The sequence below is a fragment of the Thunnus maccoyii genome, chromosome 16, assembly GCF_910596095.1.
Source record: "Thunnus maccoyii chromosome 16, fThuMac1.1, whole genome shotgun sequence".
Classification (NCBI taxonomy): domain Eukaryota; kingdom Metazoa; phylum Chordata; class Actinopteri; order Scombriformes; family Scombridae; genus Thunnus; species Thunnus maccoyii.
The window spans coordinates 7,264,527-7,279,247 of NC_056548.1; the positions used below are offsets into that span (position 1 = coordinate 7,264,527).

A 14,721-nucleotide genomic window follows, 5' to 3' on the forward strand; every position below is an offset into this window, starting at 1 on the left:
CAAACAGATTAACATCACTACACATTAGAAAACAGCAACAGCTATTTTAATTTATAAAAAAAGCAGAGAATACAGACATGGAAGTCTTTTGCATCAATGTTTTTTTATATGTCTTCCCCCGAAAAAGTAAAAACAGCACATCAACTTTTTAAGAACAAAATTACAAATTCCCAATGCAGCAAAACAGGACATCGATTCTCTACACATCAAAGTACACGAATGCATCATTCAGAGCTAAAAAAATGTTTTAACGAATGCACAAGTAAAATCTAAAAACAACATGCACAGTAGGCTGGATAGAGGCAATAAAAGTGAGCTTGTACACTTTCCTAACCGGAGAGAAAAAAAGAAATTGCAGAAATGAATGTGTCAACTGCAGACAATAAAATATTTACAGTGGAACAACAAGCTGTACAGACGTCTACAAACAAGCGCAATATTTCTACATCATGACGAGGCCTCTTCTTGCACCAAGCATATTCGCTTTCTTCTGCTTCCGGTCCTCAGTGTGATTTGCTCTTCTTTCCTCCCTTAAAATACAGAAATATCCATAAGAGACTAATGTTGTAACAGTTAATTTTTTATGACAGATGAATCAGTATCAATGCATCTTTTTAATTTCGGACATACCTTGTCTGGACTTTGTGCTGTTTGTAATTTTTCTGATGCGAGTCTGAGATCAGCGACTTGTTTCCTGCTGCGTTTTCTTTGACCTCTCCAAACGGCTTCAGTTTACCTAACAAAGAGGGGAGGAAAAACATCAGGTTATTTAATGTACTGATGCTGCAGTATACCTCAGTGAATCATGGAAACTGAAATATGTTTTGTACCTGTATGAGGCTTGTAGGTCAGGGGACGAGACAGACTCGCCTTCAGATCAAAGTTAGACTTCTTTTGGGTTCCAGGGGTTGTTATAGTGCTTGTGTTGCCAGTGAAAACGAAAGGCCCTTTGGAATAAAAATAAATCAATCAATCACCTCAGTCTATCCATACCTGTAGGCAAGTTCAAATGTCACAAGTGAAGTTAAAAAAAGTACTTGGAGTCTTTGTAGCAGAGAAAGTCTTGACATCGTTGGGCTTTCCTCCATCTCCGGTCTGTTTTTGTGGGGTACTCGAGGTCACACTGAGTGACATGCGTGCCGGCGTTTTCACCAAGGACTTCTTATGCTCATTGTCTTGAGTGGCTTCAGAGAACCTGCACCCAAACACAATGAGTTGCTGTAGCATCATACAGTATTAAAGACTACTCATATAATGTATTTAATTTTTAACATCTAAGAGATTACACCAAGAAAGCCATGGATGAGCGAAGGTCAAGCAGGAAGCAATTTGTCCATGAACAACAAGGGGCTGAAAGATCCAACACTTTACAGCAGTGTCTCATTACTTGCTAACTTTCCAAGTTCCATGTAAAACGAACAGCTGAAATATGACAGTATTTGGCTGCTGAAATTCATGTCTATCCCAGCAGGAAGAAAGAGTGACTCACCGAACATTGATCCTGCGAGTGGAAAGGACAGACGGTCTGAATGGAGCATCTTTCTTCCCAGCCGGTTTATTTGGGGGAGCTTTACTTGCTGAGTGCAAAGTGACTCTGTGTTTGTCCTCAGCTGGTCTCTTATTCACCGTGACAGGGCTGAACATGGAAGCACGACTCGCATTTGCCTTCTGTAGAATATATACATACAAGTTATCACCTTCACTGCACTAAGTAATCAATATACTGTATAATTATGGAGGTTCAACATGTGAGACTCACTGCTTGAGTTTTGCCATCAACTTGCTGCAGTTTCATTTTGTCTGACGGCATCTACAAAATAAAATGAAATATAAATAAATACAATCATTTGAAATTTTATGAATTCATTCAGCCAACCAGGACTGTCTACAAGCTGTTGAGTACCTTTAGTTCTTTAGCTGAATTTCTGTAAGTCTCCATCTGCTTGGTCTTCCGATGGACATATGAGTCAATGGACTCCATCTTGTTAAAATGTGCCTCGTGGAGTTTTTTGAAGTCTGCAAGTGACATAATTTACAAAACTTATTTTAAGAGTTTGTGGAAAGTTCTCCAATATATTTTTTGGTCCAAAAGTGATGGAAAAAGAGGAACAGGAAAAAGGAAAATAAAAACTTACTAGGAGTGACTGGCTTCAACAAAGCCTTCTTCTTCTTCTGGAGCCGTTCATAGCGGGGGATTTTACCAGCTTTGGCAACTTTTGGTGCATTTCCTGGACAGACATTTAATATATATGTAAAATAAAAAGGAATAATATTTGATGATCAGTGATCTTTTAAGAAAGACATCAGAAATCGACAATTACAAGCTGTCAAACTGACCTGTATCACAATGCACAGGTGCTTCATCTTTGTTACCAGGCTGCTCCTCACTGCTGGAGGCTGGTGGCTCTGTAGGAAGCTCGGAGTCCATTTTTTCAGAGTCCCTGGCAGGGGACACTCGTCTCTTTTTAGCACCCCTGGCACCGCAGGTTGGACTAGATGCAGTGACTTCAGCCTCACCCTAAAAGAAACAACAGTGGTTTAAGGGATGAATCCTGCTGAATACAAGGAATTGTACCCACAACAGAATATGCCAGTGCATACCAACTTTGTTTATTTTTAATCAGTGAAGACTAGAGGATACTTGTATAGAAACATGTGCATACAAACTTGGATTTTGTTTAATATAGAGGTGCTTATTCGATTCAGTGTAGTTGCAGCTGTTAGTGTCATGTATTGGTTTTAAGTATGTTATAATGTGCTATACCTCTTCTGCACTAGGTGGTAACTCATCACATTCAGTCACTGTTGCAGTATCAGAGATCTTTCTCTTGGTCCTATTTCCTTTCCCTCGACGTGTGTTCACAAACACAGAGGTGCTGGAATCATCCGTCTTGCAAGTTGCATCTTCACCTCCCTGAGCACTGTCTTGTGCCACATTTTCATCTTCTTGCACAACATCAGCATCCTTCTCATTTCCCTGGAAAACACCACAGCAATACATGCACACATCATATATAGACAAAACAGCCATGGTTTAAAACTGATTGTGTGGTGAAACAGCATCATTGACCAAGAGTTAATTAGCTTACCTGCTCTCCCCCCTCCATCTTTTCTTGTTCATAATGCTGCTTGATTGCTTTCAGGAGTTTATCAGCCTGTTTAGGACAAATAATGTTAGCTAGTTTGTTAAAAAAAAGGTTCACAATCTTTCAAGTCTATCTTAAAACAACAGTCAGATGCCCATATAAAAACTGAAAGAGGTTTTCCTCGTTGTTATCATTCCACCTGTTGCTATTAAAGGATTCTCTTCAAATGTGCTTTCAATGTAAGTGATGGGGGACAAGTGTGTCCACACAGTCATTTTGTGCAAAAATGCATTTAAAAGTTTACCTAAAGGTTGTATGAGGCTTCTTTTTAGCAATAAATTCAATCTTTGTGTTTTCCTCGGACAGTGTTTCCCTGTTAAGCTGTGGTGGAAGTATAATAACAAAAAGAGGGAATTGGCACTAAAAAAAGAGACTAATATTGAAAGATATCTACTTGATTTTACTAATTTGGACGGCTGAAGCTTCATATTAGTTTCAGATAAACCTTTAAATATATTTTGTACAGAAGGAGGACTATGGATTTTGGTCACTTAACGTTACATTTAACGTTAGTTAAAGTGCATTATGAAGGGATCCTCTAATGACCAGTATGAACAGGAGGAATGATTGACGTTACAGCAGGAAAAACATATTTCAGTGTTAATTCCCGCTGTTGTTTTAACACAGATTTGAAAAATTGTGAACCCGTCTTTTAAGTGTATTGTATGATATTGGTTACACGCATTAACGTTAGCCAACTACCACTTACCGTTAGCGTTACCATACACAGTTGAACAAGCCTTGCCGTGCTACCATAAATAACAACAATTGCTGGGTAAATTCAAACAATGTAGTTTAATTACCTTCATATTGGCTTTAAGTCCGAGATCCTTGGCGAGGCTTCGTAATTCTGCATATTTCATGGAATCCAAATCCATGTTGATGCGATAGTTTATTCCGTTTGTTGACAAGAAGCATACACGTTTTACTCCTCAGACACGGTGGGCTGTGGCGGCTCCTGACGGTTATAACTGCTCCGATTCAAACAGCAGCGGGAGCCGTATGATTGGCTCCTGAGTGTGAGCGTAAGTGCGCCGCAGCCAATCAGAGAGAGGATGCATTTTTAACAGTCAACATAAAACAGTATGAGTCATACGTTGGTTAAACGTATCGCTGTCAACGTCTCGCGTGAATTTAACTTAGCCATAAATATTCAAAATGCGATAATTTTAGGGCATAATTTTACTTATAATTCACATATTGTCATCATGTTAATTCCTCACAGATAATGTTGCAGTATATCTGCATTTCTAATGTTTTTCCAGACGGTGGCAGTGTTAAATCAAGCAAACCTTACAGCGCGCCGAGGTACAACAGAAAGAAGACAGATCCTGTTTTGTGAGCCTGAGTTCAAATTCACAAGCGGGACTGCTAGCCAGGCTCTGTAACTAATATGGAGTTTAATGATAGTCTGTTATCACAACGTAGCACCGATATAAAGCTGGCTACAGAGGTTGAACACAGACAGTGGCTGACTCTCCACTGCGAGCAATGCAAAACAGTTCTGGGAGACTCCCTCGGTGTTTGTGGGGAAGTCAGATGTATGGACTCGATCATGTGTATCAGTAAGTTCACGTCATCTCTCATTCATAATTGTTGACACAGTATAAGTAAAGAAAATAGTGCGTTAGTTGTTCAAATGTTGAAGATATGAGCATAAATCAGCTCATGTTGGTAAATGTACCTGTTGTGTACTTCTGTAGTGTACAGTAGTGTAGTAGTGGGGGAGTTGTGTTTATGGTGGCCCTGAGGTGCAAAACACAACATTAGGGCTGCAGCTAACGATTATTGGTCGATTGGTTGACTAATCGTTGCAGCTCTGCACAATATTTCATTAAACTAATTAAAAAATACTATTAATAGAGAAAAGTGACATTTCAGAGAACATTTGAAATGTTGTAACATAATTTGGCAAGAAACTCTTAACTCATGGTCCACCGATTAGATGATTACCAGAGCTTTCAACAAGAGCTTTCAGTCTTCCTCAGTGGATAGAGTTTGTTCAGTTATCATGAAGATAAATTAGTAGACCCAGTTGTCTACATGCTATATGTCTCCATGACAACTGAGCAAATTTCTCCACTTGACTTAATATATGTTTTTTGGTCGAGCTACTGTCTCCTGGGTCAAAAATGAACTGTGTTTCACATTTAACATACATTTTGTTTTTGATAACAGTGGTATTTTTTGTTAATATTTTTATAATTGCTTCTTTTTTATGTGAACTATATCTAGGGCTGGGCAAAATATCAATATTATATTGAGATAGATTTTGGATATCGTAATATCGTGATATGGCATAACTGTTGTCTTTTACTGGTTTTAAAGGCTGCATTACAGTAAAGTGATGCAGCCTAAAATGATGTAATTTTCTGAACTCACCAGACTGTTCTAGCTGTTCTATTATTTGCCTTTACCCACTTAGTCATTATATCAACATTACTGATGATTATTTATTAAAAATCTCATTGTTTAAATATTTAGTAAAAGCACCAATAGTCATCCCTACAATATTGTCGCAATATTGATATTGGTATTTGGTCAAAAATATTGTGATATTTGATTTTATCCATGTCATCTAGCCTGAACCCTGTTACATTTTGCTAATTTGTTTTGTGGCATGTTCATTAAACTATATTTAGCAGGGCTACTAAACCCTCCCTCCACTGGTGATAATCACAAGCTCAGTCAAAATATGATATTAATCAACACCTTGTTCATGATTTTCCAAGCCACTCTTTTACAATAATACACCCCATTAACTGCCTCTGAGGGAAGCACGCTGCTTAAATTACAAAATACTAAATATTTTTAAATAGAAATTTGTCATAGATTTCATAAAAGACAGAAATATTTGGTGCCATTGGTGGTGTTGTATCCGTGACATAGTACAAGCGAACATACCATACTATACTGCTCATATTGCAGGTAAGATTTATCCCAGCTATACAGTACCTGAAATGCAGACATTTGAAATTGCTGCTTATCTTTTTTCAGGAGTAACTGATGATGTGGTCCTCAGTGATGAAATGGAATCAGGACATAAAGGGGAAATGGCTAACTGGTGAGTGAACGCAGTGATTCTGGATAAAATATGTTCTAGTAGAGGAAAATACTTGTGCATTTGCCTTCAACCCTCAGGTGACACCCACATGTATAAGATGCATACAATAAACTGCATATCACATATAAATGGCCCTAATATAACATTATGCAATATCAAAGTTAGGTTTAAAATATCAAAATGATGATCTAAAGGGCAACAGGGCAATAATGGGTTGAGGACAAACTGGATTTTTTTGAATGGGCCCTTGAACAAGGCGGCACACAGATTACAGCTTTAGGGAACAGGTACCAGACGTGCTTTCATATGTTACATGTAAAATCTTCCTCCACCACCTGCTAGCAAGCACTCCCACAGGTGATATACTGAGATTAATAAAAAATACTCTTCTTAGTCAACCTTTTGTTTTGCAGTCATGATCAGGATATGTGCCAGCGTTGTATTTTCTGTCACTGCTCTTGTTTACTTTCAGCATCTACAGCTCTCTAAAATGTCGCGGCTGCCGCTGTGCTGTGGGGAAAGTCATTCACTCTGCGCCTTCACGTTTGGCCATGATTCGCTCCATCTATCTCCTCCACAAAGCAAACATCAGTTGGTAAGCCCTGCCACTTCTGCTGAGCACACAAGCATGTTGACTTCATGTGTGCAGGTGTACTGCTGTCTGGAGAGGCTAAAATAAACAAGCGCTGAATGAGTTCAGTGCTTGAATAGCCTTTTTTTTTAAAAACACAGCAAAGTTCACATAATATTTAGAGGTTGTGCATCTGAGAAATATGCTGTTGTAGAGTTATTTCATTATAAATAAATAAAAATAACAACATGCATTTCCTTTCCCTGTTATCCTGTGCAGTTACATCCTCGACAGCTACACAATGGTGAAAGCATCCACACTCACATTTGACCTGAAGCCTCTCAGGGAAAACATTTATGAGGTGAGAGAGCAAAATGTGATTAACTTGATTTGTGTGTATAATGATTATATTGTGTTTATTATGATTAAGACCTGTATGTACAACTGCAGTGCTTCATTTCATTCTTATAGTCATTATATGAGTACTGTTGTGAAATATGACTTATGATTACTGAATGATGATGTGGCCATTTTTATACAAGTAATTAAGTAATTGTAGATGTTAAGTCTGGTCATTGGTCTGAAGATGGCACCAGCTGCTTTTTAATTTATACTTCTAGATGTTTCCTGACGTGTTCAACATTTCAACAGTGACAAACCAGCACTGTGTGAAGAAAATCCAGGCAGGAGTGACAGATACTATTAGCAAAAAAAAAAAAAGCCTTTTACTGAAAACACAAATCTCTTCTTTCCCTCCTGCTGCAGATGAGACGACAGTTTGAAGCACAGTTCGATCAGATGACACTCATTAAAAGCAGACTGGCTGACAGGAGTGTTGCAAGTGAATCAGACAAGTAGTGTGCACACGCAGTGTATACCGTCCAGGGATTAGGGACAGTTTTCTTCTATCGGCTCCCTCTTATAGGCTTATTTGTGTTTTCTATTGTTTTTTCTGTGTTTTGTGTTTTCATTAAACGGTTTTTGGTGATGCAAGCATTGCTGTCTCAGTCTCACTTATTTTGTTTTGATCAGTAAAAATCTCATTCCTCTTGAGTTTGTGGACTGGTTTTGAAATATTGTGGCAGGTGTTTAAATTAAAGAACAGCAGACTAATAATACTCTAGAATTTGGTCTTAGAGTAGAACATTGACTTCATCTAGTGGTCAAAACCTCCATTTGTTTGACATTTTAGTTAACAAGAAGATATTTCTCAAACTAATGAGCTGAAGATTGAAATGAGAAGACGGATCCACTTTCATGTCTGTGTCTTAAGTATGGAACTAAAGTAGGGGGCAGTTAGTTAGCCTAGCTTAGCATAAAGACTGGGAATAGGGGAAACAGCTAGCCTGACTCTGTCTTAAGTTCAAAAATATACCTATCAGCTCCTCTAAAGCTCACAAATTAACACGTATCTTGCTTTTTTAGCCCATACACAAATAGAAATGTAAAAACAACAGTTTGTGGTTTTAGAGGAAGTTACATGTTGTAACTATTTATTGATTTGAGAGCATGTCAAAGCCTCTGTGCAAAGCATCTCCAGCTACAGCACTAGTGCCTCGCAACCCTGGGTTACAAACCACAATTTTTAGTTTTTACATTCCTGTTTATGTAGAGATTAAAACAACCCAGATATGATGTATTAATTGGAGCTGCTGCTGGGAATTTTTTTTTTTTTACTTAGGTAAGAACCAGGCCAGCTGTTTCTCCAGTCTTTTTGCTACGCTAGGCTAATTGCCTCCTGGCTTCAGCTCTACTTAGCTTGCACACACATGAAAGTGATATTGATATTCTCATGTTTGCTAACTCTGAATAAATAAATATTAATTGCAGATGTTCCTCTGGTGCAACCTTCTGAGCACACTTTACATTTTGTGCATCATTAGTGGTGACGATCTAAGAATGCCAATGTCGTCTCTCCATTTTCCATTTAATAATTTTGTTTTCTGACATGCAACGAGCATTACGGCCTCACACAGCTGCTAGTGAGATCTTAGATTTATGCATTTCTTACCACAAATATGATGATTTACAACATGTAGTTCTCTAACAGCATTTAAACTGGAAGCAAACATCAACACCCAGCCATCCAATTGGCACCATGCTGCATTTTATTGCTGAATTTCTGATACAGATTCTTTTTTTTCTTTTTTTTTTTAAAGTTAATACAAAACCAGACAAGAGGCTTACACGTAATAAGCATGCCCATTTCCTCCCTCTGGAGTGCATAGTTTCTACACAGTCCACCTCCTCAGTGGAAAAAGTTGATCAACAAAGTAATGTCATTAATCATCTTACATAAGCTTGTGTTGTTTCTTTTTTTTTAATGGGAACAAAGGTTGATCACTGTGGCTGTACTGCCATGGTCATGTTTGACACAAGAGAGTGAGAGCAGAAACTACTCTTCATTTTTTGGTGGGGTATTTTTTTTTTTTTGGGGGGGGTGGTTTGTATCATGACTAGCAGTTAGTCCGTATAATCCAAACTCAAATCAAAGCTACTTCAACATGCTTGCTGTTGTGTCAAACAAACAACCGTTCCCAACCTTGTCACAGAACATCTGATATGAACATTTCAACATCCTAATTACACTCATTCACATTACAAAGTTAGATTATTGCATGCAATACAAATCATTCATTTTTCTGCTAATTCATGCATATTTTTTAAACCCATTTAATCATGTTGCTAAACGCCTACTTGCTCATTAATTGTGATTGTAAATCCCCACAAAGAGCATTACAGGGTTTTTTTTTTTTTTTAGAACACAGTATTCAAGACAGGATGGTGATGATGACGGTGCAAGTCAGTACATAGAGAGAAAGTGCTTTTCAAACAAGTTCGTTCAGTAAGTCCTTTGCAGCCACAGAGTTACTGAAAGTCTATATTTCTAAAGGAGGGGGAGGGTTTTATAGATTTAAAAATGCTACAAGAATCGTAATTTTATTATTTTATGTACTATAAAGCATCTCTCCTGTACCGATTGGTTTAGATTATTGTTTTGGTGCTGAAAGAATACAAGGCAGGGAAGTTAGTCTGTGAAAAATATATAAGTATTTACTTTTAATTTGTAAATGTAATAACACCATGATGCTACAGCTGTCCTCACGCATACCTTGTTCTGCAGGAAGTAACCCAAATCTTCATAATAATAAGTGATACTGTATTCTAAAGCCAAATATTATACAACTCCCAAAAAAAGTGACTAATAGATAGCTACCGTAGGCATAAAAGAGAGGAAGGGGGATCCTTTCCACAAGAGATTACAGAATCTGTTTAACACTTACACCCTGGCACTAAAACTCATGCATTATTGTCGGTTATTGCTTCTAAAACTCTAATCAAATACAATTTTATGGATTAAAATATAACGCTCTGAATCCCAAAACTATGAGGTATTATGTACAATACATGGTCATGGTGAGATCTTAATTCTAGGACTAAAACGCTACGTTGGATCGCCATCAATCAGATCCAAATCTAGAATTTAAGTACTACTCTTAATGTGACATTTTTCAAATATTTCCACCATTGTCCATTTTGGGGAGCTTTTTTGGTTGTCACATAATAACTATCTAATTCTTTTGATGCTTTAGAGTGCATGAATACAATTTTGAACATCGCTAGCATTTTTTCCCTAAGAGCAGCAGTTCTGTGAGAAAGCACTTACTTATATGAAGCATATAGGCCTATGTGAAACGGCTTAAATCAATACTTTATAATTTTATACCCTGATTGTGTTAATTGGATTTTAATCATGCAACTTATTCTACATCTGAGACATGGAACAAAGGGGAGATTGTCTAAAATTTCTATCTTGATGTGGTGTATTTTAATTGTACATCGATCTATCGCCCTTTTTCCATTCGCCTGAAATGTTTTCCACAGTTTTGAGCTCCAGCTTAGTCTAGAAATCAATTTCACTATTCTTCATGAAGCAAGCATCACTACTGGTCATGCATGGCAACTATAATGTTGGCACCACAGTCCCGCTAAATAAGCTAATGCACATGAGTCTATATATATCTTAATGGAAGACATTGGTGATTTTGTTGCTTTCAAACAACTTGTCACTTGTTTATACAATATACAGTTTGGTCAACAACATGACAGTTAAGATCAAATATTGCACAAATCCCGGAAAAATGTGATTTTTCTTTTATATAAATCATGTAAAAATGGACTAAAAGAAAGCTGAATAAATGAGACCAGGGTTTCCCTTCAAGTAAGGTCAAATTCAAGGTGATAATAGTTTTCAATCATTGGAAATAAAGCTGCAATTTCAGCACTTGTATCTCTCAACTAACTGGACAGCTAGAAACAGCAGGTAGAGACAAAACATGATGTTTGACAAACCAAATTCTCTTTTTTTTTGTTGTTTTTGGATCGTTTGTTTCATGGTTCGTGGCACTAAAGGAACCAAATGGTCAGTTCTGTCACTACTTGCAGTTTGTGAAGAATGTTCTTGTGTCACTCATATGGTTAGAAAACAATGAGACTAAAGAGAGCTCACATTGAGTTGGAAAAAAAAAGAACAAAATGAGAGCATGTCAAAGTCTAAAAAAGGACAAAATCAGAACACATCCAGAGAGGGAAGGCAAAAAAAAAAAAGAAGTGTGTTAAGGAGAAAGAGAAGACAAAGACACAATGAAGAGTAAGCCAAGGCGGTAAAAATCACTTCATTGTGGGAATAAAAGACAAAACAAGAGCATCTCGAGGGGGGAAAAGACTAAATTAGATCACTGCAAATTGCCGAATTGAAGCAATCTCAAAGATTAAGTCGTGTGAATAAACCTGTGGACTTGACAAAAGAGAGCACAATGGAGGGAGAAAAACAAAAAGGAGAGCACTGATTAAAAAATACAATCTTCCCCAGAACAGATGCGTAGGAGACCACAGTTTCAGCGAGACGGTGTTTTTTTTTTCCTGAACTGAAAGTAAATAACTGTGCTTGTTTTGTGGGCTGCTCTGTCTTTCCCTCTACGATATAATGATATAACTGCTGTGGCGCTTGACAACCATTAGGCTACTTGTACTGATCACACTCCCTTTCACTCCTGTTGGACTTGTTATGGCAATGAGGTAGTGCAAAAAAACGAACAAAAACACCCTATGAGTCTAATTTAATCACAGGCCTTGATCTTTGCTACAGTATCTTGTGTCTTTACTTTACTCCAAGAAAACGGGAGCAGTTAAGAATTTGTTAAGAAACTGCTTTGATCTAATTACAGTGTGTGTGGGGATTTTTTTTTGTACTGATTCAGGAAGCATCAGTAACTATGTTTGCATGAAGCCTGACAAGAATCTCACCCAAATCTGACTGAAAATGTCCACATCATGGAGACTTTTAGGCAAATAAGGCCAGTGCAGATGCTCCATGGCTTTTTCAGCCAACTTAAAGGCTGCAAAGCCACTGTGTAGCTACATGTAGACGTAGTCAGAGCGTGCGTCATGAAAGTCAGACTAGCCCAAAACCTTGGCAGATGTCCTCACTGATGATCTGAGGCTGCAGAGACGGGCCAGGACAGGAGGGGATGCTGTGGCGGAGAGACGGCCAACGTCCCAGCAAACAGCAGCAAGGAGGGCACCCCTTGTCCCAAAAGAGGTCATCTTCACACCTCATTCTGTACCACCACGGGTCTGGGTGGAGGTGGAAGTGATCCGTCATTGGTGCTGAGTCTGATATCTATAGTAGACATCCCTCCAGCCTGGAAAATCCATCCTACAAAAAACACACACACATTATTATTATATTATTGTAGAGTTGAGTTTTAATTTGTGAATTTGAATGTAGACAAGACTATATTGATGAATCTGGTCTTCTACATCACAGCTGCAATGTAAGATTATTTTCACTGTCGGTTATCTTATTAATTAAGTAAATGCCAATTACATCATGCCTACAGCTCAAAGTGATGTCTTCTGTCTGTCCGACTGACAGTCCAAAACCCAAAGATATTCAGTTAACAAAAATTTAAAAAACTGAGAAAAACTGCAAATCTTCACATTATATGTCTGCTTGAAAAATCCACAGTCCTTCTTCTGTGCAAAAATGTATTTAAAAGTTTATCTGAAGCTAATATGAAGCTTCAGACGTCCAAGTGAGTCAAATCAAGTAAATATCTTTCAACGTTACAGTCCTTTTAGTGCCAAAGTCCCTCTTTTTGTTACTATACTTCCACCGCAGCTCAACAGAGAAACACAAAGAGGGAATTTGCTGCTAAACAGACTAACATTGAAAGATACCCACTTGCTTTAACAAATTTGGATGCCCGAAACTTTATATTAGCTTCAGATAAACTTTTAAAAACATTTTTGCACAGAAAGAGGCCGTCATTTACATTGACAGCTTAATAGGAAGGGGAACTTGTAATGACCGGTATTGGCAAGAAAGATGATTACAGCAAGCAAAACCATTTTCAAAATTCATTTGGGTACCTGACTGTTGTTTTAGGGCAGACTCGAAAAAATGTGAACCTATCCTTTAAACAATTGATGAATTCTCAAAAAGGTTATACTTTTTATACTTTTTTTGTGGAAAAACCATCTCAGACACACATTATTGTTCTAAGCAGATTATTTTTATGTGTCTGAATAGATAGGTGGAGGGGATCTTTAATGTAATTAACACCCAGGACAATATGAAAGAGGTCATTATTTCATCCAGGGATATTCATTGTTAATGGGTTAAAGTCCACAATGTGGTCATTAATGACACAATAATTTCAGGCCTTGGTGCTCTGACTGATTTCCATCTAAAGCAGAGTTGTCTGATTTTGAAGATACTGACTTTACAGTCGAAAATCACAATGCATATTCAGTTTTTGAGATTATTTCACCTTTAAAGTGCATTGCCAATATCCCAAAACGATGAAAAGGTGCAGGTAAATGTGCAAGTTAAAGCTGGTGCATTGGTCTGACATGACAGGAAAAGCACTGACCTTGGTGGACGGTGGTCCGAAATGATGCAGAGATATTTCCTCAGTGGTTTGAGCTGCAGCTGCACACAATGGTAAACAAAAGCCAGGAGGGTTTCTTCTTTTCTCTCTACGGTGACACATTTACGTCTCCCAAACTGCTCGGTTGCCGGGTTTATTTCGTGAGAGGGGGACCCCATAGGTTTGAGGACACATTTAAAGAATCTCCAGCGCCCCCTTTTCCTCCCTCCCTGCACCCCGGAGAGGGGAGGACAGGGAAGAAGCTCCCCTCGTCCCTTTCTCCGTACACCCTCCGCTCTACGCCATTTTCGCTCTGCTACTACGAGCCAACGGAAGGAGTCCGACGATTGAGCGGGAGACCTGTCGATCAAAATTAAATCCCGCCCCGGAAGTACCTTTTTATTCCTCTACTTTATGTAAAACAATGAAATAAGAATTACATTAATAATCTTGAGGGAAAGTTAAGTGCCACAGCAGCACCGTTCAGCACACACCACACACAAAAATAGAATGAAATAAAATATTTAAAGGTGCAGTATGTAGAATTTAGTGGCAACAGACCAGACTTGGCAGAAATGGAATATAATAGTCATGAGTATGTTTTAAGTAGTGTATAATCACCTGAAAATAAGAATCGTGTTTTCATTACCTTAGAATGAGCCCTTTATATCTTCACAGGGAGCGGGTCCTCTTTCACAGAGACTGCCATGTTGCACTGCCATGTTTCTACAGTAGCCCAGAACGGACAAACCAAACACTGGCTCTAGAGAGGGCCTTTAGCATTTTTTGTATAGACTGTATAAAAACAATTTATGTAGCCACTGTGACGTCAGCCATTGGTTTGTGGACTCACGTTTTGAAGCCTTGAGTTTGGCATTTTGACTGTCGCCATCTTGGATTTTTGGAGATAGAAGTGATAAGAAGTGCCCATATTTGGACGAGAGGGTGGAGCTGATCCTAACGCTAGCTGCTAGTTTGGTTAGCACATTGCATTAACAGTCTATG

The 14,721-nt window shown here is 38.2% G+C and overlaps 2 protein-coding genes and 1 long non-coding RNA gene across 3 annotated transcripts; 1 reads left to right on the forward strand and 2 right to left on the reverse strand.

Moving 5' to 3' along the window:
- Nucleotides 1-84: 84 nt before the first annotated feature.
- nusap1 (nucleolar and spindle associated protein 1) lies at nt 85-4,128 on the reverse strand. The gene is made up of 12 exons (XM_042388067.1): nt 3,950-4,128; nt 3,090-3,155; nt 2,765-2,977; nt 2,338-2,518; nt 2,136-2,228; nt 1,904-2,016; nt 1,760-1,810; nt 1,490-1,668; nt 1,038-1,195; nt 831-947; nt 631-736; nt 85-530 (listed from the first exon to the last, which is right to left on the reverse strand). The coding sequence occupies exons 1-12, from the start codon at nt 4,022-4,024 to the stop codon at nt 443-445; spliced, it is 1,440 nt and encodes a 479-aa protein (XP_042244001.1). The 5' UTR covers nt 4,025-4,128; the 3' UTR covers nt 85-442.
- A 113-nt stretch (nt 4,129-4,241) lies between these two features.
- oip5 (opa interacting protein 5) lies at nt 4,242-7,777 on the forward strand. The gene is made up of 5 exons (XM_042388069.1): nt 4,242-4,711; nt 6,144-6,210; nt 6,683-6,805; nt 7,061-7,142; nt 7,547-7,777. Exons 1-5 carry the CDS (start codon nt 4,540-4,542, stop codon nt 7,637-7,639), a joined length of 537 nt encoding a protein of 178 aa, XP_042244003.1. The 5' UTR covers nt 4,242-4,539; the 3' UTR covers nt 7,640-7,777.
- A 1,439-nt stretch (nt 7,778-9,216) lies between these two features.
- Nucleotides 9,217-14,258, reverse strand: LOC121880694. Its single transcript, XR_006091626.1, has 2 exons — nt 13,720-14,258; nt 9,217-12,500 (listed from the first exon to the last, which is right to left on the reverse strand). It is a non-coding gene; the product is annotated as an uncharacterized LOC121880694 (long non-coding RNA).
- Nucleotides 14,259-14,721: the final 463 nt, after the last annotated feature.